The sequence below is a fragment of the Myiozetetes cayanensis genome, unplaced genomic scaffold (assembly GCF_022539395.1).
Source record: "Myiozetetes cayanensis isolate MyiCay16 unplaced genomic scaffold, myiCay2020 scf16, whole genome shotgun sequence".
Classification (NCBI taxonomy): Eukaryota; Metazoa; Chordata; class Aves; order Passeriformes; family Tyrannidae; genus Myiozetetes; species Myiozetetes cayanensis.
In genome coordinates, this window is record NW_026087270.1 from 9,912,714 (window position 1) to 9,938,581 (window position 25,868).

General features: G+C 51.2%; 1 protein-coding gene across 1 annotated transcript in view; it reads right to left on the reverse strand.

Moving 5' to 3' along the window:
- The window catches only part of ZFHX3 (zinc finger homeobox 3), a 128,744-nt gene that overhangs the window by 82,756 nt on the left and 20,120 nt on the right, over positions 1-25,868 (reverse strand). Inside the window, 1 exon segment of the mRNA XM_050311187.1 lies at positions 1,355-4,101. Coding sequence (XP_050167144.1) covers positions 1,355-4,055 — 2,701 coding nt within the window. The 5' untranslated portion in view covers positions 4,056-4,101.

Genomic DNA, 25,868 nt, shown 5'->3' on the forward strand with positions numbered 1-25,868 from the left:
TGTGAGATCACATCAAGGAGAGCCAGCAGGACCCTGTGTTTGTCAGATGGACTCTTCAAACCAGAGCTCAACTCTGCTCACTCAGCAACAACTAAGCACAACAAGTTCCTGCTCACACCAGAGCCACCTGGAAGATGCAGAGAAACTTTCTAGTGAGTTTTAATGCCAAAGCACAGAGACCAACCAGGAGCTCTGCTCCACCTTGCTCATTTTTTCCGTTTTTAAGACATTTATCTCCTCCTGCAGATTTTCAGTACTTTATACCTTGATATGATTCACAGCTCAGCTTAACAATCCTATGAAAGGAACCTTCAGGTCAACAGTTCCTCCATCAACCAAAGGAGATGTAATTTCCTTAACTTTTCCTATGTTGCAACCTGTTTGCTGAGAAGGAAATGCTCTTTAAATCACTCTCTCTTGAACTCACCATGCAGGAAAAAAACAAAAGTAGACTTCTTAATTATAAATGTTCTGCTTAAATCCAGTTTTGGACCAAAGTGTAAAAATGGGAAAGTTCTGCTTCACTTCTTGCAGAGCTCATAGTGTATGTATCCGAGTCTAAGGGGCCAAGCTGCTTATTGGTACAGGCAGGGCCTCCCTCCACAACCCTCAGCATGAGATTTGCAACCACCAGGAGCACAGTTCACAAACCACTCTCCAGGCAGCTCCTGGACATCCAAGGCCTTTAGGAGCTTCAGTTAGAACACTTCCAACTTTTCTCTCACAGAGAGTGCTTCAGTAAGGAGGGGTTCTGAGCTCCAAAAGCCTCTGACCCTATCTCTCACACTGGCAGGAGAAGAACACCAGTTCTTCAGCAGAGGAACACCACCCCTTCCACCGAACTCATCCCTCCTCTCAAACCTGCTTACCTTGTCTTCTTAGGGCAATGTAGTGTGGAACAAACCAACCCCACACTTGCCTTTGGGACTGCCAGCAGCTGACTGGAACCTCTCTCAAAGCCACCCAGCAAACTACTCACACTCCTCACCAAACCCAGGAGAAGTCCTCAGGAAATACTGTAGCAAGGATGCTTTCCACAACAAGGAGGAACATTCAATGCATGGCAGAGTAACCCGTATCTGCCATTGCATTAGCTCCCTATGAAAACTCTTGGAAAAGTACTAGGTAAGCCACATGTTTACCCAACATGAGAAGAAAACTGCACTGAGGGAACACAGACGAGAGGTCTGGACTGCACAGCCTCTGTCCTCAACCACCACACAAAGGCAATTCACAGGGCCACAGAGCCAATGAAGGGGTCTGGCACACAGCGCCCTGTCTGTGCACAAGGGGTTTGGAGTAAAGACAATCCCTCCCTCACACATGGACATGGTGGAAAGCCCTTCAGCCTCACCTAGAGATGGAGCCATCGTTGCCATGGGGTTGGTGGGATCAAGCTGGAACCCCCCCATCATGAACTGTGCATCTGAAGAAGTGCTGTCCATCTTCAAGTTGGGAAGGTTCATGTTCTGTGCCAGGTAGTACTGGTAGAGCTCGGCCTCAGCAGGGGACGGCAGGCTGCCGAGGCCCAGGTGCCGGTTGTGTTGGATTTGGGACATATTTTGCTGAAGCAGCATCATATTGTGCATGTGCTTCTCACTGGTCATGTGAATCCGAAGGTTTCTAGCTACGTTGGTCTCATAGTCACACACCTCGCACCGCCACGTAGGTTTGGTTTTTGGTTTGGTGGGGGAGGGGGCCCCACAGGTGCTACCAATGTTGGCGGCCGCAGCCGCTGCGGCTGCTGCAGCTGCTGCTGCCGCCCCCGCGGTGTGGCTGAAGACTTGCTCTCCCCCTCCGTTCTGCAGGTTCTGCATGTTGTTGAGATGCTTGTCGGACTGCATATGAATACTGAGGTTGCCTTTGGTAGTAGTGGAGTAGTTACAGACCTCGCAGCGGAAGGGCTTGTAACCACAGGTGTAGCTCTCGCCCCGCGCCAGCCGCGGGTGCGGCTGCCCGCTCTTGCAGTAGACGCAGGAGCCGCCCGGCTCAGGATGTTTCTCCTTCATGTGCGCCTCGAGCGTCTGCTGGTACTTGTAGTGCCAATTGCACTTGGGACACTTGAGTGTCTTACACGAGTTGCGAGAATGCATCATAGTCATGTGGCCACCCAGCGACCGCGAGGAGCCCAGGACCGTGTCACACTTTGGGCACTCCACGCCGCTCCCCGAAGGGCACTCCCCACCCCCAAGTTCACAGAGGGGGCCAGCATGCTGGTGATGGGAGATGTAGCTCCCGTCCTCGCCCTCCGCGCTCTCATTTGGTTCTGGTGCTGTGGCATTGTCTTTATTGGCACTTTCATCGATAAAGTCCAGCCTCCTGCTGCCCTCGGCCACGCTGGCTCCGCCGCCCTCATTGTTAAAGCTTAAGTGATTCCTCCTGTTTGCACCATCAAAGACAAAGGAAGAAGAAGAATTAGAACTAGTAGAAGCTGTGCCCCGTGACAGGGTCTGGAGCACGTTAGGCATTAAGGGAGAGTTAGAAATGCTTTGGTTTGAGAGAGCAAGGTCCTTTTTGCTGCTGCCGCTGCCTGCCACAGCCCCAGCGTCCTCCTGGGGCCGATCCTCCAGTTCATCCTCCAACTCGCTAGGAAACAGTCCTTTGCAACCCTCATCATCCTCATCTTCTTCCTCTTCCTCCTCCTCCTCTTCCTCCTCCTCCTCCTCTACATCCTCTTCTTCCTCCTCTTCCACCTCCTCGACCGGCTCTGCCTTTTCCGAGAGGTTGTCCTGGTCACCCCCCTCTTGCTTTTCCCCCTCTGTCACCCCAGGGTCCTTTCCCTCCGAGCATTTGGTGGGACTGGAAGCCAGTGGGCCCAGGGGGACTGAGGTAATGGGAGTCTTCAGAGCCGAGCTGGTCAGCCCGCCCAGGTTGAGGAGCGCACCGGGGGCCAGGACGCCCGTTGCCGGCGGCGGCTCCGTTCCGCCAGCTGCCCCAGCCTGGAGGGGCTGCTCGCCTTCCATGCAAATGCCACTGAATTTACCATAAAAACTGTGTCCAGGGCCTATGAGGTTAGCTGTGGAAACGAGAGGGTGCTGAAAGGTTTTGTTTTTTGGTTCCAGAAAGCTGACAAGGGGTTCCTTGTCTTTGCCTATCCCTTGGATGATAGCGGAGATGTTCTTATTGCTAAGAATTTTCCGCTCCTCCTCGCTCAGAGTCATTCGGTGGTCGTGCACGGCATGGGTCACGAACGAGCGGACATACCCAAAGGAAAGCTTGCACAAGAAACACATCAGGATGGGCTTCCTCTTCCCGTAGAGCACAAAGCCATCGAATTTGGACAGGTCCACATTGTTGGGAACATCTTTGGATACGCAGGAGCTTTTGGCAGAACCGTCGCTGTTCAGGTAATCCTTGTTGCTTTTGTGTCGCACATCGAAGACGCGGAAGCTGTGCAGGACGGGGCTGATGCCCGCCAGGGCTGAGGTATTCGGGAAGGTCTGGTCTGAGCCCTCAAACCACTTCCCGAAGGATGAGGCTATGTGGAAGGTGTTGATGATCTGTGGGTAGACGGGAGCGGCGGCGGAGGGCTCTCCCTGCTTGGGCAGAGAGTTCGGGAGCAGCGAGGGGAGAGTCCCGCTGCCACCGGCGCCCCCGCTTTGCACCAGCTGGCTGAGGCTCTCCACGATGTAGGCCGAGCCGTCGGGCTGGTAGACGATCTCGCCGGCCAGGTTCTCCACGTCGCTCTCCTCCTCGCCGTCCTCGCTGCTCTCGCTCCCGCTCTCCCCCCGCAGCGGTGGGGGTGGGCGGGTGCCGGCGCAGCGGTGCTCCATGTAGCTCTGCAGGCCGGCGAAGGACGCGGCGCACTGCCCGCAGCTCACCTCCTTGCCGGTGGGCTCGGCGCCGGGACCCGCCGCCGCGCTGCTCTCGGGGACGCGCTCGGGGAAGGGGACCCTCAGGCTGTCCAGGGGGCCGCGGCTCTCCGCCGCGGGCTGCTCCATGCTGCCGGCCGGGTCGGGGAGGTGGGCGCTGTTGAGATCAGTCCATTGCTGGTGCTGAGGGATGCCGCACCCATTGTCCTTCCCAGGGATGACGGGTGAGTCACAGCCTTCCATGGCAGGGCCGGCACGGAGCGCTCATTGCACCCGGTACAGCTCGGACCTGAGGGCAGGGAGAGAAGGAGAGAGGCAGGTGAGTCAGGGAGGAGAGCCTGTTGCCCTAAAGATCCCACCAGCACAAGGGCTGCCAACCCTGCTCCTCAGGACCAAAGTGGAGTCTGGTGTACCCAGACAGGCGCCAGGGACAGGCAGATGGGCCTTGGGGAATGCACAGCTGGGAACGAGCAATAGAAACACATGGCAGCAGGAAGACAAGAGGTGAACTGAAGGGGTATAAAAGGTGGTGAAAACCTCCCCAACAGCTTCCCCAAAGGGGGGTGGCAGAAAGGCTGTAGGACCTGTACCGCCACCCCCAAAGCCTTGGATCTTCAGAAAACAAACAAAAACATCACAGAAAAGCTTCTGATAGAAACAAAAAAAAGACATGACAACAAAACAGTGCTGGGGCTTTAAAACTTTGTAAAACTCATACTCTCTAGCTTGGCTCCTTAAGCCAGATGCTAGTTTTTTTGGTGATTTCTTTCTGTTAGTGGCTTGGGAAGCACAGTCCCAGCATTACCACATGTGCACCTCTGTGGGAGACTTTGAGACACAGAGCAACTCACAGTGATCTTGGAGTAACAGTGCTTTGTATGCACAGGAGATGTAACTACTCTGCTCTGGACAGAGTTTAAATGGAGAGATGTCAGGAGAGAAACCAAACAGGAAATTCCAGATCTGACAAGGGTCTGTCTTGCGGATCGGAAAGCGGTCAGCCCACCACGCTCCAGGAAGCTCCCGGAGATCCTGCAAGGGGGGACAGTCCCTGCACATGGATGGCTTTCCTCTACCCCCAGAGGAAAACGGCGGGTGTAGGTCCTGGAGGAGGACGAGAAGGAGGAGGACACCCTTCCCACTACTTCCATTCTGCCAAATCAACAAGACTGGAGGACTCCTGCCGACTGCAGGGCAGCCAGTGAGCCTGGGCTACTGGGCATGGCCGACATCCAGGGTTCCCTGTCACTGTGACCCACTTTGCTGCATCTGGCTAACGACTCCAACACTGCAATCCTAATGGAGCCCTGAAATCCTAATGGAGCCCTCTTCGGCTCATACAAAAAGTATGAAGAAAACTGAAAACCTGCCAGAAAAGACATGAGCGGTTGCAAAGCAGGTGACGTACCCATAGCATCGAGTAAACCACCTGAACTACTTCAAGCAAATGAAAACGGAGTGACATTCAGTGTTATCCTTTCTTTTCCTGGTTTTGCTATCTCCCAGTTTATTTTCCTCTACTACATGAAGCCAGACACACTTCCACTAATTTCCCTCACGTTTGTACCTTCCCTTTATATTTCACTTCTGATGAAGCTTGAGGAAAAAGCATTTATAACCACCCCTGAAGACAAAGTAATATTCTCAAAGCCCACGTGCGAGGATGGCTACCAAAGGACACAGAGGTTCAACGAAGCCATCATCCACTGCATTCACACTCAGTGTTACCCTGCAGCACCTCCACTCCCACCCTCCCTGGATGTCATATGAGCTACCTCTGCAGTTGCACTGGTAATAAATAGGGATTTGATCTGCAACAATAGTAAACTGGTGCACTGAGCGGAACAAGAAGGAAGAGCACCAGAATCCTGATGCCAAAAGGCTCCAGCTTCTTCATCAGCCAGTTTTGCTCCCCTGAGCTAAAATACGCTCCAGCCGTGTAACGGCTCCTACTGCACCGGCTCTCTCCCCCAATATTTGTCCTTAGCTCTGTGTTTTCCTTAAACTCATTGCAGATCCTTCTGCATTGAGGCAGCACATTCACCCTCTCACAACACGGCTACTCTCTCCCTCTAACTACTACTTCTGTACTGGTAACTGCAACCCAAATCAAACTAAAACACATTCGTTTGGGGGAAAATGAGGAAAAAGAAATTTCATAAGGCTCATTCTTCTGCCAAGTAAAGTTTTGGGAATACCTACGAAGACTTCAAAACGCGACATGGAACGACAACCCAGCAATGCTTTTAGACATTGTGGAGGTTGCACTGGCCAGCATAGCCAGGTCCTGGGACACACAGCCAGGTGAGACACATAGCCAGGGTCACAGTGGCTCTGCTATCGAGAACTTCTGACTGGCAGGAGATGCCTGACTGACAGCCGGGCCAGAAGGGTTAGCAGGGCTAGAGGGGCGGGAGGGTTAACAGCCTGATTGGAAAATCAATGTAATAAATGCTTGGTAAGTTACAGGAACATGCGGGAAGAGGAGGCCGCGATTGATAAAGGACTGCGGCTTTGATGCTGCACTGGGGACTTGTTTATTGACAGGAAAGCCAATCTCTCTCCCGGCCCGGCCCGGCCAGGCAGACCCGCGTGCTCCAATTAATTGGTGGGCTTTTCTGCCTTGGCTCTCTTTAACAGCTCTCCTCCACTTGCTCCAAGTTAACCAGCTCAGGAGGAGCTGCGCCAAAGGAATCTCCTCTCCCTTTCTGTGATACGGAGGAGGAGCCCTTCCAGGGCAGGTGCAAAAACCCAGAGCCAAAATGGCCAGCCCAAGCCCCGAACACAGGCTGAGCCTCTGCACAAACCCAAGCTCTTCCTGCCTGTTCAGTCACTGCCACAGCTGTTCCTGAAGAGAGATGCTGAGGGAGGATGAGGCATGGAAATATTTGTTTCTATTCACAGAGGAGCTGCAGGAATCATCTCTTTAAACTGAAAACAGCAATTTCCTTGCTAAAGCAAACCAGGCTCTAAGCAGGAGCACAGTGCAGTTATTAGTCTACTATCACGGGCCCTGCATCTTCCTCCACCCCAGAGCACCCCTAAGAGACCTGTGTGAGACATGGAGAGTCTGGGAGGACAGACAGACTGCAGAGTGCTCCACACCTCCTGTTTGTCCCCCCCCCGCCGCCCTCTCTGCTCTGTTTATCAGCCAGTCAATAAGAAAAGGTAGTTCTTACTTAAGGAGGCAGAAGTCAACTCGTCAGGTCGATCAGCACTCTGTCTGTAAACATGGTTTCCCGTAAAATCAATGAACTCCAGTTACAGAGAGAACAGCCTGAGTGCCGGAGACTCCCTGCACTCCCACTGCCCCAGCAGCATGGAAGGGTTCTCCCAGTCCCCTCTCTGGCTTTGTGTCCCACCGCTGCTCCCACTGCTGTGGTCACCTTGCCTCTGGCCCACGGCTCACCTGAGCCCCTGCCCCTTCCTTGCAGGCCCTCTGAGCCGACGTGGGACCGACCTAAAGAGCGCAGGCACCACAGGGCAGGAGTGCCCCGTCAGGCAGCCACGGTGGCCCAGAGCCCAGCTACACCTGGACAGCAGGTGCAGGTGCCAGCACGGCACTGGTGTGTCCCACACTTCCATTCCCACTAACCAGGGCTGGCAGCTGGTAGCCACACTGTGCAGAACATGCAGGGAGTCAATCCCCACATCCCCCCCATCACCACCTTCCAGCCCCTGGCCCCATCCTCACAGGGACAGATTCATCTTCCAGCCACCTTCCAGCAACACTCCCACCAAGGAGTGGCTGGCACTACAGCAACACCCTGCACCCTCTGGCAAGCTGGGGGCTCCTGGGCACCCCTGGCCTGCAGCACCAGGCTGCTTCCTCCCCTGGGGATGCTGGCAGCGGCACAGGCGGCAAGGATGGAGTGGGAGGGAGGAGGGGGCTCCTGCTGTTGCCCAGGCTTCCCGAGAATTAAATATGAACAGCCGTGCTGTGTAATTTTAAATTGTTAATTAGCACAGGGTTAATTAGGCGGCCCTTTCACAAGAGGCTGTTTGGCAGTAAACCAAGACTGGAAGCAATGAGGAAGGAGGAAAACAAAAGGAGAAAGAGACAGTGAGAAACTGTTCCCTGGGCTAATGACCCACATGGCACCAAGGAAAAAAGAGCACCGAGGACAGGGAGAAGATACAAGCAGATGCATTACACCCACGGCCGTTACCCATCCAACACCCTCCGAGGTCGCCCTCCTTCCCTCTGCCTAGCCATGGGGAAGCGCTCCAGCCCTCCATCAGCTCCAGGGTGCTGGTGGCTCAGGGAAGCTGAAAGGGACAGAGGAAGGAGGACAAGGACAGCACAGGACTAAAGGTGGGCTCAGACACTCTGTGCATACCCCTCCTTACATGCTCAGCCTGGCCTTCAGCAGTGTCCTCAGAAGGACAGAGCCTGGAGAGTGCTGGTGTCCAGCTCAGTCAAGAAGCTGCTGTCTCAGCAATGGCACTTGATGACACTTGTTCCAGCCTAAAAACTAGGGATGGACATATCAAAGATGAGCCAGCAGCCCACTCAACTTCATGGTCATAGCAACACAGAATAGCTTGGGAAGGGATGTTGGTGATCCCTGGGACCAGGTATGGTCAAAACTCCCAAGAGCTAGGGATGCACGAGGCAGTCACTGTGTCCCTCTGGAGCGGTGACACAATGAATCAGGAGCATCAAAGCTTTCTGTGTCGCCTCCCTGCACCTGGGGTGCTACACAGCACTCTGGTAACACTTCGGAAATTGCATATGGAAAGACATGATAAAAATAATTGCCTAGGATCAAGAATTCAAAAATTAAGGAAGAACAGAACGTATGTTGCCAAAGCAACTTTAATTTTGCTCTTTATGCATATGTATTACGATACTGCCTGCAATTAGGTGAGCACATGCCGCCTCACTTGGCAAGCAGGACAGTCACAGAAGAGGGTAAAACAAGGTGGCAGGAGCATGTTGTCACTTTACGTGATTTCTGCAGCAGCTGCTATCACACAAATATGTGAAGAGTCACTTCCTAGAATAGAAAGATCTTTTTAGATTTCCTCAGCAACATGGGCTGGGGATTCAAGCTGGGTGGCAATACTGAGTTTCAATTCCCAGTTCTGTAAAACGCTTCTATCTTGTAAGTTAAACAGAAGACGCAGATCCTAACTCTCTCCTATTCATTCAGGTGCCAGAAAGCAGAAAGATACCGGCCAGCCTAAGGGAAGTGCTGAGGATTCTGCAACAGGACTTAATTTAGGATAACATGGTTCTTATAAACCAAAACCTGAGCGTAACAGGGAATGTGGATGCACAACATTAAGAATTAATTTCTAGCTGGGGGTTTCTGTCAACATTTTACATCATCAGTGCTTTGGGAGTCCTCTTATGCAACTCCCAGCCAGAAAAAAAACCCCAAAAATACTGGTATTTATTTGCCAAGTTTAACATTTTAAAGAAGAAATTATAAACTAATTTCCCCCTTTCACATAGCAAGTCACATCTTGCACCTCTCGAAGCAAGACCAAGCCGTGTTTTGGCACACACACCTGAGCACAGTGGAATTGCCTCACCAGCAAACATGGTTTGATGAGTACACAGAGCAAGATATCAGTCTTGCCAAGTCCTGAACAAGCTCTACATCTCATCTGCTTCCTCTTCTGTGGTAAGGTTTTACTAACCAAAAGCCCAAGCTCAGCTCTGACTTCTCACAGAGTTCTGCTCAGTGCCAGCCTGTTTCCAGCTGGACGCGTGGCCACGTTCAACACCTTTGTGCAGGGAACAGAATTAGCAAGCCAGCCCTGCCTGCTGGTGGAAGAAGCATCCAACCAGTGCTGTCCCGTGGGTTCCAAAGACTCCTAGGGTTGCAAGTCCTCGCAAACAAGTTTGTTATCCTGGCAAAGCCAATAATTCCTAGAATCACAGAATCATTTGGGTTGGAAAAGATCCTTAAGATCATCGACTGTTTCCCCAGCACTTCCAAGGCTACCACTAACCCACATCCCCAAATGCCACATCTACATGCATTTTAAATCCCTCAAAGGATTCCACCACTGCCCTGGGGAGGCTGTGCCAGTGCTTGATCACCCTTTCAGTGAACAAATGCTGCCTCTGTGGAAGTCCCTGTGAACGCTGCGAGCTTTCCTGTTCTGAGGGATTCTAGCCCACGGATCCTGAAGGGCCCAAGGCTCCAGAAGGGGATGAGGCAGCCCACAATGGTCTACAGAAAGAAAAGATCCATCAGGCACCTCAAAAGGACCGTACAGTCCTCCCTCAGCAGGAAGACAACCCCATGGAGGAATGGCCTTCTGCAGTGCTCCAGCCCTGGTGTGCTGAGCGGCGCTGCACTGCACACACTCGCTGGAGGGACAGGGACATGAGGGTTGACACAGGACTCACATCCACGGGCACAGCCGGTCCCTCAGATCTTCCCGGCATCATTAGCATAAACAGCTTTTCAAGCAGCAGGAAGCAAAAGAAATGCTGAACAAAACAGGGCTGAAAGTTGCAGGGCTCAAGTACTTGGCATGAAACTGAGAGAAAGGGGCTCCTTGAAAAAGTGAACCTTCCACATTATCCACATTTTCCCTCTGTCCTACACACCAGATAAAACTGAGCCAATGGGAGTAACACAAGTCAGGCAAGCTCTTCAGAAAGCATTTTGTTATGAACTATTATTCCAAGTTTGCTGATCCCTTTGAGCCAGCTACTGCACTACACATGAAAATATTTATCTAATCCTCAACCCACTGCCATTGAGAGCAGAGTGATCCCGAGGAGGGCCAGAAGGCTTTCCATGAGCAGCTGGGGACAAGAGCGTTTATTCTTCCAGAGAGACTCTCTGCACTGAGAGTATTTTGCAGCAAAGGTAAACGAGCTTCAGTCGCATTTCTCTCTACACAGCAAAGAGAAGCACTTGCTTAGCTATTATGTGATGGGGCATTTGCATGCTCCCAGGGCATGGAGCTTGTTCTCAGGTGCTGCAGGAACCTCCCCTCTTGTGTAGGACACCACAGAAGTGCCAGGTTTTGTTTCAAAACATCATGCATCCCACGATTCTGTTGTTGTGCAATTCACCCCTTTGCTCCAAACCCCCAACAGTTCTTGTCAAAGGCTGTTCCCAGCCCATGTTGCTGCATAAATAACTACATTTGCATCTGGTTTGCATTTTCGGTGCACTCTTGTTGACCCAACTCCAAAACTAATCAAAGAGCTGCTGAGGACAAACTGCCTCGCTCCGTCACACAGACCCCACAGTCCCCTGGTCCACCCAAGCCCCAACGCCTTGGAAAGAGGACCATGCTGTCCTGTCTTTTTGCCACAGGCTGCAGCTTGCCCTGTCCCCACAGTGCCTGTCCAGTGGCTCTTACCAGTCCCAGCTGCCACAGCTCCCTTTGGGGCCCCATGTCCCTCCACAGAGGGCAGATACATCCACAAGACCTTGAGTAAGCCCTAGCCCCACCAAACGCCTGGAGATGCTTGTGACGGGAGGAGCACTGAACTGCTCTGAGTTTCCAGCCCTGCCACACGGCTTCAGGAGCAGACACAACCAACCCTCGGCGGCCCAGCCGGAAAAGCCGCCGCTCCGCTGCCAGGGCGTGCTCCACAGCGATGCTCCACACACGCAGGCTTGCACGCCTCGGGAAGAAATCCTGCCAGTGCTCCTTCCTCCTACGGATTTACCCAAACAACATGTGCGCTCCAGACTAGTGTCAAGGGCCAAGCCGAGGGTAAGAGTTAGACTCATAAGTCATGCGGATCTCTTCTGCCAGGGCTCGGATCCAGTCCTTGTTAGGAAGCAGAGTCGCTGCTGCATTCTGGGCTCAGTTGCTCCTTCCCACCCTTTGGGAAAACCGATGCTTTGGATCGGGACAGCAGGCTCAGAGGCATTAGGTCATTCTGTAACCATTCCACTGGCTGCTCAGACAAACACCGCAGATGATACGTCAGCTCTGCATTACACACTGGGCTTGCACAGTCCCATCGCAAAGGTCACTGGGACGTCGGCTCACACAGGCCATTCATTTTTCAGTACGGAGCAAACACTGGTTACAGTCATGTCACTGGAAGATAACCTAAAGAACTCTAAAACAGGCAGAGAAACCTGCTGGTATGGCTGGGAAACTGCCCCATTTAGCACCTTTTAGGCCAACTTTTGGCAGATCCAAGGGTTCCTGTGCTCCTGTGAACAGCATCTACACACTTATCTGCTCCCAAAACAACACCTCAGTCCAGACTTCACATACAGCCTGAGTATTTTCTTTATCTGTCCAAAATAAACCCTCCTGATTGCAGCAACCATCAGGAGTCAACACCTATGCACCGCTTGATGGCTCAAAGTCTCAAGTTCGTGCTCTCCGCGTGCACAGCACGTAGCCACTCCATCAGCTGCTACATCCCTGGTGCACCTCAGAACAAACACCTGTGAACCACTTAACCACCTCACGGGAGAGAGCTGACACGGATCCAGGTAAATGGGGGTTCCAAAGGAAGTGCCCAGTGGATGCACAGGGACTCAGGGCCCAGCGAGGACCGCGGCACAGCGCACTGCAAGGGACGCAGGCACCTCTGGAGACGAGGAAGGAAGTTGCTACGCGCACGTCTCCAGACCTCCAGGACTGAAAGCGTTACTCGGCTGCTTGGCCTCTTGCTAATTGTGGGTTTTATTTTTATTTCCTATTACCCTCTTGCACGCCTGATGAGATTATCTTACCGGAACTGACACAGCTGGAGGCTGCAGCCATACATGGAGCCTCTCAGGAGGCAATGCAATTTTATTTTCATTGATCAGAAATCAGCAGGGCAGTAAATGATGGGAAATTCCATTAGGAGAAATACTGGGCCATGAGACCCAACTAGCTAGGTATACCCAAATCTCAGAAAGTCCCATCCTTCCTCAAAGCCCCATCTGGATGCTGACAGCAAGTCATCTTTCTTCCTCCCAAAATGGAGTCAGCTTCTAACCTGACACTCCTAATCGCCTGTGCTGCCGGAAGCGGAGGTGATGTTGTCAGAGCACCCCCATGGGCTCACTTATTCCAGACAGTGCCTTTGGTAGATGCAGCAACACCTGACTGCCCCAACTCAGCCTGGAAGCTGCTATGGGGCTGGGGCTGTTCCCCAGCATGTGCCCATTCCACAGCAGTTGTTCTCACAGGCTGGGCAGGTGTGTGTGCTGCTGGCACATCAGTGCCTCGGCCGGTTCTCAGGCAGTCCCAGCAGAGCCAGGAGAAGCTGAAGGGATGTCCGCTGCATGCTCCCATCCCAGTCCCAGTAAAGCATTATATAAAGCTGTTGGAGAGAGCAGTCCCTCTCCAAGGGCCACAGTCTGGGGGACGTGCAGGGCTCTTGGGTCATGCAGGGGTCTGGGGACATGCAGGGATCTCAGAGAACCCTAAAAGAGCATCACACACCACATAACACTGTTACAAGTGCAAACTCCTCTGAGCCCAAACCAAGAATCACATGGCAATCCTTCTATTTTAAGCCACCCTATAAACAGGACATGCACTCAATTCCTCTCTTCTGGATCAAAATCCCTCCATCAGGCCTCTGACTTAAAGCTGGGTTTGCCCCATCCCGCTGTCCCTAGCTGCACACTCGTGGGTGACAGGTGGGCCCTGAGCCCGTCAGGATGGTGGGGCCTGCTGGCAGCACACGGGTTAACGGGAGCCGACCGCAGCACAGTTGTTAAGGTGATCAATACCAGTGAGATACTAAAGCAGCATAAGCCACATTATTGATTGCCAAGCAGATGATAAAACTGTTTATTATGATAATTGCAGGGTGCCTGCAAGATGCTCCTAGTGCTGTCTTGAGCTTCTTACCAAAATAAGAATTGCCAGAGCATCACCTTCTATCTGTAGCCACCCTGACTCCAGTGACACCCTCAACACGCTGCTGTGCCCCTGCACTGACTCTGAGCCACCTCCACAGACCAGCTACCATTGGCGTGGAGAGGGTCATAGTATGAGACACAGGCCCCGAACTGTTTATCACCCCCCCCAATATTGGGGCTCACTCCTACACCCTCTGCTCACCTTCCACTGGAGCGCCCATTCCAGGGAAAACAGAGCTCAAACACCAAACCCTGTAACTTCAGTTCTGAATCCTCCTCCTGATTGGTTAAAAATTAAACTCAACTTCCCACTCCAAAACATTTCCTTCAGTATTTTAATTACTTTTACCTCTACTCTAGACTTTGTACAGTTTCCTACATCCTTCTAACAAGATTTGACAGAATTTATGCCTTCAGGACCTAAATTCTTGTGCAATGCATTAAGAATTCTTTTTGAGAAGACTGAACTCCAGATACATTCGGTGTGGGAAATCCATCAGGTATATGTGCACGCAGGCCATACCTCAGAACAGGTGACACACTGCAGCTCGTCCCCTGCCACCGTGTGTCTGCAGGAAGAGCAGTTGATCTGCCAGCACACAGCAAGGCAACAGTTTGGTTCGGAAGTTGCTTCATATACCAAAAAGCTTCTCTTGGGTTAAACTCAGTAACGTGTATCCCCTGGCCTCTAGAAGAGAAGCCAAACAAACTGTCCAGTGAGATCTGCTCTGGCAGAAGCATCTATTGCTCCTCCATCAGTAGGAGGAGAAATAGAGGCTATAACACACCCAGGCTCCATTGCCACCACAGCCAAGTGACAGCTGAAAATGAGTTTAACAAGGGCTGAAGCTCCAGGGTTCTGTCAGCAGCTCCACGGGCAGTAATTATGGAGTATGGGTCCCATTATCTCCCAGTACAGACAAGGCTCTGACAGCTCCATCTCAGTGTTAACCCCAAGGACCATACACTACAGGCTGCAGGCAGGACTTGGTGCCACCTCCAATGCTTTGGCTAGCTGCTCCGGTGCAACTGAGTCACTTTCTCTAAATAATCATAGGCGACATCTGCAAAATAAACTTTACACCAGTCTGAGCAGCCTTACTGTAGGCTGGCCTTGAACCTGGACTAGACCACAGGAGCTGCTTCTGGCTCCTTCCTCCTCTTAAAGCTTTCTCTCATCAGGATCTGAACAACCTCTACACCTCTCCCTCTCATACCCTATTCCTTGGTGCCTCCCACCCCTCTAAAAGGTGCCACTTCTTCCACAAGCATGGTCAGCCAAGGATTCTCAACTCAATTTTTTTCAGGGTGAAAGACAAAACCTTACACACCTCCTCACAACTCCATTCTTTCGTCCTGAACCAAGCCCTCCTTTCTCAGCTGCTCTTTCCCATGCACACCTATACCCCAGGAGATGGTGAGGACAGCTCTCCAGCTCACTCACAGAGCAGTGAAAAGGTTAATGGACAACATGATCAAACCCAGCACTCTGATGAGTGAACATGTCATGTCACACAGCCGCTGCTTTACAGGCTGGAGATCCGGACACGAGCTTTTAAAACTTGTCCCCTCTCAGCCCAAACACTGGTGGATGGGTTGCAGAGCCTCACAGAACTCATCCCAGAGGTCTTGAGAGTTGGGGCTGTTCTTTCAAACTCTCAGTAAATCTAATTATAAACAAGATTAAAACAATCCTTTCTTACTAAAATGTGGACAAGGGAGAAGACCTCCCTCCTTGTCAGCCTTTGAATAAGCCAATTTCCATGGGAATTTATTTCTTTCCCCTCCTGTTCTACAACAATATTCTAAAAAACAATATTCTAGTAGAACTTTATTCTACTCCTCCATACAGTGGGAGAAAACAAAGGACATTGCAACAATGGACAGAGCATCTCAACAGCTCAAGTCAAGGAGGGTCAAATAACAAGCTTGAAGATGTAAATCCTCCAGTCACCTATGGAAAACTCTAGAATACTGGACTGGTTCAGGTCGGAAAGGACCTTAGAGCTCATGTCATTCCACCCCTCTGCAACAGGCGGCAACACCTTCCACTATCTCAGGTTGTTCCAAGCCGCATCCAACCTGGCCTTGAACACTTCCAGGGATGGGGCAGTCACAGCTTCTCTGGGGACCTGCTACTGCTATGTCGTTCATACATCCACACATCCCCACCAAGCCCTGGAAAGGACACTCCTTACAGTCAGCAACACCAGGCAACAGGAGAGACCAATCTTTGAAACAAATCAAAAACACCAACAAGCAGCCAGAGAGAGTCAATGAAGTTTCAGGTGGTCAGCAGCAGCCTCACCCAGGATTAGGGTGGTCCCAGCCTCAGCTCCCCCCTCCTACAACCAGCCCTCCACCTCTGCACAGAAAGGCAATGGGTGCTCCAAGGTGGTGCCAGGTGCAGGGCTGCGCTCCGTGTCTGTGCTTTATCCAGATCATATCCAGTTGTTAATGCAGCAAGAGCAGCCTGCAATCCAGTCCCCTTTCCCAGCTCCCCTGGACCTGCAGCTCTGAGGACACAGCTCACTCTCCTCCCGCAGAGAAGCTAGGGACAGCAGATTGGGGCCCCCATACCACTTACTTTCCTTGAAAACATCTGTTTTCATTATCACTATTACTTTTAATTAGCACTTTACAGCAGCCCTGAGCCCTCCCAGCTGGAGGAGAGCTCTGCTCCTAAATGAACAATTAAAAGGTGCACTAAGGGAATTTTTTTTCTCATCTTCAGAACCCAATTTTTCAGCAGAGCTCAAAGACAAACCACCTGGTTAAAGGAGCTCCCTTGAAGAGGTCTCTTCAGCACGGCTCAAAGCCCGCGGGTCACCCGGGGATCCCCACAGCGTGAGTGGTCGCTGAACTCGGGAACCTGAAACACTGAACTAATTACTAATGACAGGGTCTTAACGCCTCTGCCCTCATTGCTCACTCAACGGCCTCCTCTTCCTCACCTGGCCACAGTAATTGCCCTGAGGAAAATCAAAGACTTTAATGCCCATCTCACTCATGGAAGGCCCCTGCTCAAGAGTTCAGGCCAAGCGCAAGCTGAAAGACAGAGCCCTATTAAACGCATAAGAAAATAGATCCCTATGAAGCGTAATTACTGGAAACATGGACTCCTGATCAAGCACTTCTCTGAAACCCAGCAATGAGAAATGTCCACAAAAAAGCCCCCAGAGACAGCCTCGGCCATTCCAAAGAAAGCAGAAGGACAGGAAGGTGAAGTGTCAGGACGAAAGGGCTGTCCCAGGGCCACTGCCACTTGCCCAGCAGCCCTGCGAGTACAGCACCCACAGACTCCAGCCTTTAATTAGGAATGAGCCGTGAAGCTCCAAAACACTTCAGTCAATACTGATCAAAACCTCATCTCTCATATCCCTTGCTATTCCCTCAGCACTGACAAGCTGCCACCATACTACTCCCAAAGCCCCCAGATCCTGCAGTCCCTGGGGAATCCTCACCCTCAGCATCCCATTTTGCCCCAGGAGGGCAGAACACATATGGAACGGTGACCAAGATTCTTCCCTCTCAGCTTCCCCAAATCCTTGTATCCCACAAAGTCCCACCACAGCCACCCAGCAGCGCTGCCTTTACCACCCCTGGAGTCTGGACTTGGAACACAAGTCTTGTGTTAGAGACAGCATTCCAGAACTACTGTGGAAATCCTAAAGTCACCTGAATGACAAGGTTTAAAATAACACCAATATAATAATTTCTATTAAAATTTGGGATCCTTTAAGTCACTTGAGTTCCCCTGCACCCCTTCACATTTTCCTTCCTCCTCGCCCTTTACAGCCACTTCCCTCTTCCTCTCAGCTCTTTTCCGAACATAGAGTTAAATTCCATGGCAATGAATTTCACGTAAATGTGAAATAAACTTTATTTAATTATTTAATCTTTGTTTACACTTCCTGCCTTGGAAAGTTTACTTAAGCTACCCAGACGGGATATGGCCTGCAGCGTGCCGCCTGCGGTAATGGATGGGAACACCAACACCAGAGGATTCCTTGGTTTGTTCTGGAGCCAGGGGAGTGCAGGAGCCCACACGGCCAGACTGGGAGCCCACGGAGCCAGGCCAGGGCAGCAGAACCCACGCCCACCAGTGCCACGCCAGGTCCTGCACACATACCCGGAGCACTCCAAGTGCCAGCTCCCAGCCCACGCCCTGGACATCTAGATTTGGGAACAGCATTTTTCTGTCCAGCACTTGGAACCCAATAAGGACCGTGAGCCTCTGCTGAGCATTCCAACAGCTGTCTCTGGAGAAGGGGAAGTGAATGCCTCCAGTGCCCAATGAGCCCAGATACTGATCACACCACAAAGCAACACAGGGGAAAAGGACACAAAACAATTAATTCTTGGCTCCTTGTTTTAGCTCTGGGCGAGGGAAGGTGTACTGCAGAGTGAGAGGAGACTGGAACAGACGGAGTCTGGGATGTGCTCCAAGAGCCCCAGGGGCAACGGCGCTGGCTCCCAACCCCACAAACACGGGGCTGCTCTCCAACAGGTGAGGGCTCCAGCAGGCTCCCAGGCAGAGGGAACGGGGAAAGCCTCTTCAGTAAGATTTATTCTGACTATCCCAGGCCAAACGATGAGCAACTCCTCAGAGAGAGAGCAGAGCTGAGCTATCTGATAAATCCATCTTCTGCAACCAGGTCTGAACATAGGTAGAAGAGGAAGAAACTGACTCAGTGACTGATGTGCATGCTGGAGTCGGTAACAGAAGGAGTGGGAAGAGAATGACGAGAGAAATCCTCCACTTCTACACCATAACCCATCTGAACAGGAGACTTGAAAGCCTGTATCACTTCCAAAGGCAGCTTCTTTTTTTCTCTTCATCCAAGTTCCAAATAGCAAAGACATGTGAAACTCTTGCCTAAATCACACTCAACTGCTGGCCATGCCCGCGTGCTCCAGGGACAACACAAGGTGACTATTACATACAGTGACCACGGCCAACACTCCTGAAGGTGGCAGAAGTCAGACAGGTCACCTTTACTAATGGGAGAAAATACAAATATCTCAGTCATAAAATAGTCTGGAACAATGTGCAGCTTGCAACTTCATTATCACACACCAATAAAGATGCATTTACTCTCCAACAGTTTGCTCAGGAAAACCAAGGACTCACTGGTCCAACTTAACCATGTCCTGCCCATGCTGAGAGCAGAATTAGTATTTTACCAGAATATGCACATTTGATTTTATTAAAAAAAAATAAATTAAAAAGGGGCAATATACAGGACAACACGAGCAGAGGTTTAAGAGAAAATTAAATATGGTAAATACCAAGTGATTTAAAAAGAGCCAGAGCAGATGCTAAACGCAAAAGTTGTTCCTTATTTTTCTTTCAAATTCAAACCCCCAAATGCAAAGTGATTTTTCCTTAAAAAGCAAAACTCCAATTGAGAAAAGCTCAAGGCCTTTGAAAGTTTGTAGCAGAGGCACCATGAAAAGATGTGGGACAAGAGTTCGAGCTGCAGGAAGGTATTGCTCTGCACTGGAACAACCCACTCGCAGCCAGTGCCCACCCAGGGCTGGCGGGGGTGATGTTTCACCCTATCACCCAGGCCGGCCCCTCAGACCAATGTTGGTCTGCAGCTCCTTCCTTTCCCCTGCTCCCCTCTGCCCAGCCACGAAGAATGAACCCATTTACACAACAAGACTCTAACACACAATCTACTCCTTCCCCCACACCCCTTCTCCACGGGCGGGGGAGCAGGCACCCTGCTACTGGCTCGCAGGCAAGGTTTTAATTACCTGGGTGAACAAGGAGAAGGAGATGACTCCAGGAAGCCAGGCCTAAAGGAATCATTACTCAGCCAGCCCAGCCTCCTGAGCATCAAAGGCTGAGTGACTGTGGCTCTCCGTCAGCTGATCCAAGGGATCAGTCTGGAAGGGAGGCTGAGAAGTAGTTTGCACACTTTTTCAGAGCCCCATACACTCTGTTTACCAATAAAATTAGGAAATGCATTATTGTCAAGCCACAGGTATTGTCAAGCTCAGTCCCTGAGCTTTCTGAGCATCAGGGTCCTCCTCAATGTCCTTCCCCTCATCTTCAACTGGATTCAGGTCCTTTCTTCTCAGTGACACCGTGAGCCAAACTGTATCAGGAGGAGCTGGAGCCCGGCCAGCTGCAGGTGACCTCCTAGCTCCACAGGGACATAAAACCAGCCATAGGACCTTTGAAGCCTTCCCAGTCCATGACAGCAGCATTTGGTGGGCTACACAGCCCTGCTCTTGCTACAGATAACACCAGAGCCTTTCCCAGGCTCCCTAAAATCTACACCTCCGTATGCATACACACACCATCTCCTTGGAACTCAGCCCCATCTGCTCCTTGACCCCAACTCTTAGAAGGATGTGATAAGCTGAAGACATTTTACAAATAACATTTCCTTAACTCTGCTGCCTAAATCATTTCCTGATGTGAACCACCCATTGTTGTAGACAATCCTATGGATGACTCTCCATCCTATTTAAAACATCTCTGGAAGTCACGGCAAATGCCAGCATTAAAGATACAGTTGGGAACAAGTTGCTCAATTAAAATCCAATTTTAACACACCACAGAAAGTGGGAATGAGAAGGAAGATGAAAACTAACCCTGCATGACTACATTTTTTCCAAGGAGTACAGCTCTGGAAAAGACATCAGCTTGCATTCTGCGTGGAGACGTACATTCTCTGGAAGACATGTGGACACCTGGGACCTCTGGGAATCTCTGAGCAGCCATGTATGGGAGTGAAGCAGCACCCACTCACCCCATGCAGGGGCACCTGCCCTTGGAGATGCCAGGGCTGCAGGAAGGTCCATGGGTTTGCAGAGTGAGAAGGAGCATCACTGGCAGAGCTCTGGTAGCCAGAGAATGGCTACCCTTGGCAGTGGTCACGTGAGATGGAAGTTCAGTGCTCCCAAAGCAGAGCTGGAAACCAGTTCCCTTTTCTAAAGGGGGGAGATGACCTCAGCTGCAGCCTCTGTTCAGCACAAGAACTGTGAGGCTGAAGGCCAGGGCCAGCAGTCCTACCCTGCCTGAAAACTGAAGTGACGGCTTCGACTTCCCTGAGGACATAAGGGAATTTCCAGGGTGTGACCACACAGCAGCAGTTGCGGTTCTAACCCTCTGCTTCTTCTAGAGCCACACACTGAGGCCTGAAGATCCAATCAAAAACTGGAACTAGAAGATCCCCTGGCTCTCCAAGCAGCCTCTTCAGGCAGGGAAATGGTGCGGCTGCCTGTGCTAGTCATGAAATGAGATGAGCTTTCTGGTAGCTGCCTGAGTCAGAGGACAACCCTTGGGGCAGTCCTGAATCTAAGATCCTCTGATCAGGAAGAAGCTGATGCCTCATGGACTGTCAGATCACTGGTGCTGGGGTCCAAGATGACAGTGACTGATTTTCTTTTTAATCACAAGCTGCAGTTGCCAGAATGACCCGTCACAGCCACAGCTCAGACTGCGGATCAAGCACTGCTGGCGCTGGGAGCTCCTTGCAGAAATGAGACCGGGTGCACGTCAGATGCTGGCACGCGGGAGCTGTGAGGGACACAGAGAGCAGCAGCCAGCTTTCACAGATCACAGCAGGTCAGGCACAAGGAAGCTGCTCAGTAACCACCTCAGAATGATGCACAGCACAAGGCACCAGAACACATTGTGGAACAACCACCCCTGACCTTGCACACCAGAACTGCAGACTGTAAATGCAACAAAATTCTAGTCAAGTAGTAACAGAAAGTGAAAACAAAGGTAAAAGGAAGATCAGGACAAACTGTCAGTGCAGACCCAGCACTGCCGGCCATGTTGAGGAGCTCCCACCACCCATCTTTCATTCACATTCATCATTCAGCCAGTGCTGAATGTGCTGAAAGAACCTGAGGTGTAATGTGGGATCAGCTGAGTCCAGACCTCCTGCTGCCTCCCAGCCATCTCCAGCAGCAGGGCTGGGACAGCCCTGCCGAGGGACATCTGCTTTGGGACAATCTGCATTCTTTCAAAGGTTTCAATAGTAATAATCTATTTCATTTCAGTTTCTATTATTAATTGTATGAATTTACTTCTTGTTTAAAGTCCAGATTCAAGTATGGAGAAAATACAAATCATTACTTTCACTCTTAATGCAGGGCACAGCAGAACAGCACTGTCCTCTTCCCACCTCACACCCCAGCTCTCATTCCACTGGCACCCGTGAGCAATGTGAACTAGCCCCCAACAACTTCAGGTTCAACTGTTTTCCCAGCTCTGTCAGTGAAGAATGAGCCTTTCCAAACTAGAACCACCCACGACCAGGATGCCACCACCTTTCCTGAGGGAGAAGGAATGAAAACCATGAGCGCAGCAGCACAAGGACAGATCTTCATCCAAAGCAGAGCAGCACGAAGGAGCCACTCCAAAAGTCACAGCACCCAGAGGCAGGGAGATATAGCTTGGACAACTGCAACCCATCAGCACACACTGAGCTGCTCTACCCACACATGACCACTCACCTCAACTTTCAAGATACCCTCCCCTTCTTTGCATTCTCTCTTAAAGTCTCATGATTTGAGCTAACAATAACAGCTGTCCCAAAATTACAGACTAAGTTGGGTGGGAATGGACCTTAAAGCCCATCTCATTCCACCTCCCTGCCATGGGCAAGGACACCTTCCAGTAGACCAGGCTGCTCCAACCCTGGTCCAACCTGGCCTTCAACGCTTCCAGGGATGGGGCAGCCTCTACGGACAACCCGTGCAAGTGCCTCATATCTAATCTAAATCTATACAATCCCAAACAATTAAAAATAGCCAAGTATATCTTTGGCAGGTTTAACATCAATATTTGTAACCATCCATCAGCTCAGGAACTGCGCTGGGTACAGACAACAAACACCCATATTGAAACAGGGCTGGGGAGGCACTGCTGTGGCATTTATTGGCTTTTTCTCCTAACAGACAGAACTGGAAGTACTGTGATGGGAAGAATAATTAAAGATACAACAATAAATGGAAACCCGGATCAAATATAAGGCAGGTTTATCAAAGACATACTGTAAAAACCAACCCAGTGTCTTCCTTTACTGAGAGAACTGCTCCTTCTTCCACACTGCACCGGGGAATTACGCTAGAGAAGACAGGTACTAGCTATGATTTAAAAAAGGCAGAAAACCAGGCCAGGAGCAGCTGACACCAAGATGACGTAGAGAATACTGCCCTGCATAGAGGTTATTTGGAAAGGCCTCGGGAGCCATCGTGCCATCACTGCTGGCCTTGCTGCCAGTCAGCAGAGAACACCAATCCTTGACGAAATTAAATTGAGAAGCACATCTAACACAGTGGAAGACAAGAATATTACACTGGAGAAAGTTAGGATTTGAGGTCTAGAATACCAAGAAAGGAACTAAATCCAAGGGTATGACAGGAAAACTCTGAGTTTCTGCAGTAAATTCAGGGTTTACAAATTGGGAATTACACAGGAGGAGACAGACTGAGGTGCTGGTCAGGATGAACCAAAGGACGCAGCCAGGCAAGTGGCAAACATGACCTCCAGATGTTTTTCAGAGCGCTTGTGGAAACAAGAAAGCGATAAAGGGGATGTTAATAGCACTGCAAGGCCTCAACTGAAATCACATGTAGGACTGTGACCATGTTACAGAGAACACCTGAGCTGGGAGTGGAGGTAGGTAGAGCAAGTGTCGGGACAGGGGCTCTCCAGCACAAATCAAAGGCTTCAAAGACCCGGCTCTGCTGTGTTGGGCAGCTGGCACGTGCTACACCACAGCACTTGCATACTCAGCCAACCTGTCTGTATAACACGGGAGCACTTCTCTATTTCTTCCAAGTTGAGCTTCTGGGAGGCAAGCCCAGCAGCCCTCATGCAAGCCTCGGGCCTCGCTAACGCCAGCACAGTGGCTGCTCGTTGGCTTATAAGTTAACTTCCCTACTTTTCCCCGTTTATTTCTTTCACTGGAAGATAAGCCAACAGGCCGTTTCTTATGCAACTGTTTGTCAGTTAATATTTGTGTTCCAGCAAGGCAAGGACCAGATAAGTGATGCCTCGGACCTGCATTCCCTGCTGAAAACGCAGCCGAGGGGCTGCCAAGGCACCATGCCCAGCAGGTCATGATGTGGCTGTGATGCCTGTGAAACTCTGCTGGGCTGCCCCAGCCTCACCTGCTGCACATACACTCACTGTTCACACTGGTACCATCTGATCACCATACGCTCCTCTACAGCTACAGAGCAGCACGTGTGAGTGCAGGTTTTCTAAATTTAGCCCTGCTTCTCCCTGCTCCAACCTCTCCTTCCACAGCACAGGAATAATGGTGGCAATCTCTTCTGGCAGCAAGCAGAACTGAAAGGATTAATCTGCTACATCTCTGTAAAGGTGCTCCAATAATTAAGAGGAGCAGCTGCTGAACAAGATTAGCAATAGACTATGATAAACTAGAATAAGCAATAAGGACCTATAAAAAAGCACGTGCTGAGGTGTCACACCTGCCACCCCAGCCATCCGGGCATCCCAAGGCATCCCACCCACCATCCTGGCTATCCAGCATCCCAACGGATGCACCTGCCACTTCACCCTCTGCTGTGCTTCAACAGGCATTGGAAGCTGACATGTCCTCTCCTTTTTATTCCCCTCCATCAAATCTACTTTTGTACTCGTATTGCCACAGTTTTTGAAGTGTCTGAAGGAAGCCAGTATTGCTGAAATGTGGACTGACTGGGTCCCCCGAGGTCTCCACATGGGCTCCTGGTCACACCAGGTCCCAGCCCTGGTTACTGCTCGTGTGGTGGCTGTGAGTTCCAGAAAACACATCTGCTGCTTGTTCTGGCTCTGGACTGCAAACAGGAACACCTGACTCGGGACAAGAGCAGGGCAGGGAGACAGGTACACCGTGCCCAGAGCTTTGTGGCAGGGAAAGCCCACTCACAACCATGGCAGGTTGATACCTGATCAGCCTCCAGCAAAGCCACACGATTCACCCTGCACCAGGCCACCAGCACAGCTGGGGCCCCTGGGGAGACATGGGGCACTCACAGCCCTCACCTGCCCTGCTCTAGCAGGGGTCTGGAAACACTGCAACACGTCCCCATTCGTGTGTCCCTGCTCTCCTCAGTGAGCTGCAGGAGAGTGCAACACTGACTGCTTTGGGCTTGCTCCCTCCTCTCCACACCCCCCACACAGCAACGACACTGCACACTGTCTATGCAACCTGCCAGCATGAAGCAACACAGATATTTAAAACACGACCTGCAAGATGACCTAAATTCTACTTCAGCAAAATGAAGAGTGGCTCCAAGCACCTCCCTTGCACATCATGCTCGCTTTGTTTCCTTTTTGATTTAGGATGCAGGTTTTCTGCTCCTCCCAGAAGGCTGGGACACCTGAGGGAACCGCAAAGGGAACAGTGACCAAAAAGCAATGCCCCAGCTAACAGAACACGTAAAATTGTTTGCCAGGCAATGCAGTGAAACAGCAAGAGCTGCACTTAAAAACCTGTGGGAGCTTCACTGCCCCAGGACACTGGGACTGAGAAAACCATCCACTTTGGGTCTTTAACTCCTCAGGGCTCCTGCAGAACTACAGCACTAGCACCTGACACTGAGCACATCACCGGGACACAGGTTCCCCATGTTCTGCTTCCCACCTCGTTCCAGTAGTCCAGCTCTGCTCTCATCCCATCCTCACTCCTTCATGGCCTAGTTCCTGTTTTAGTGAGTTCAGGCTCAAAGAAATATCCTGGATGTTATTCCTCTCAAAAGTATTTGGCATCAGATGATCTTAAGTTTTTCTTAAAAGGTATATGTGGAAGCCAGAAGGGCTCATTGGGCTCAGCTGTGCTTGTCCCAGGAAAAGCAGGACAGAAGGAATCCAGCTGCTTCGGATGAGTGGCCCCAGGTGCTTCAGGCTGTCAGGATGTGGGATGGAAGGACCAAAGCACCCACATTCCCTCCTCTTCACTGAATATACACATAAAGCTAATCCCATGGGAGAACAGATGCCTGGAGCGCAGGTTTCCCACCGCTCCACTCCTTGGAGCCGGTCCCCACCTGCCTGTCCCAGAAGAGCTCCAGGGGCAGGCACCGGTCCCTCCAGCGGGTGGGCGCATTTGGAGGCATCTCAGCATTGTCACACCTACAGCTCTGAGGCCAAGGGAAGGCGCAGGTGTGAGGGCGAGCCCAGCAGTGGCTTAGCAGGAGCTGTACCTCTGGGAATGGATTCGATGTCAAGTGTCAGCACGTAAATTGCTATTGGCTTCTCAATAAGCAG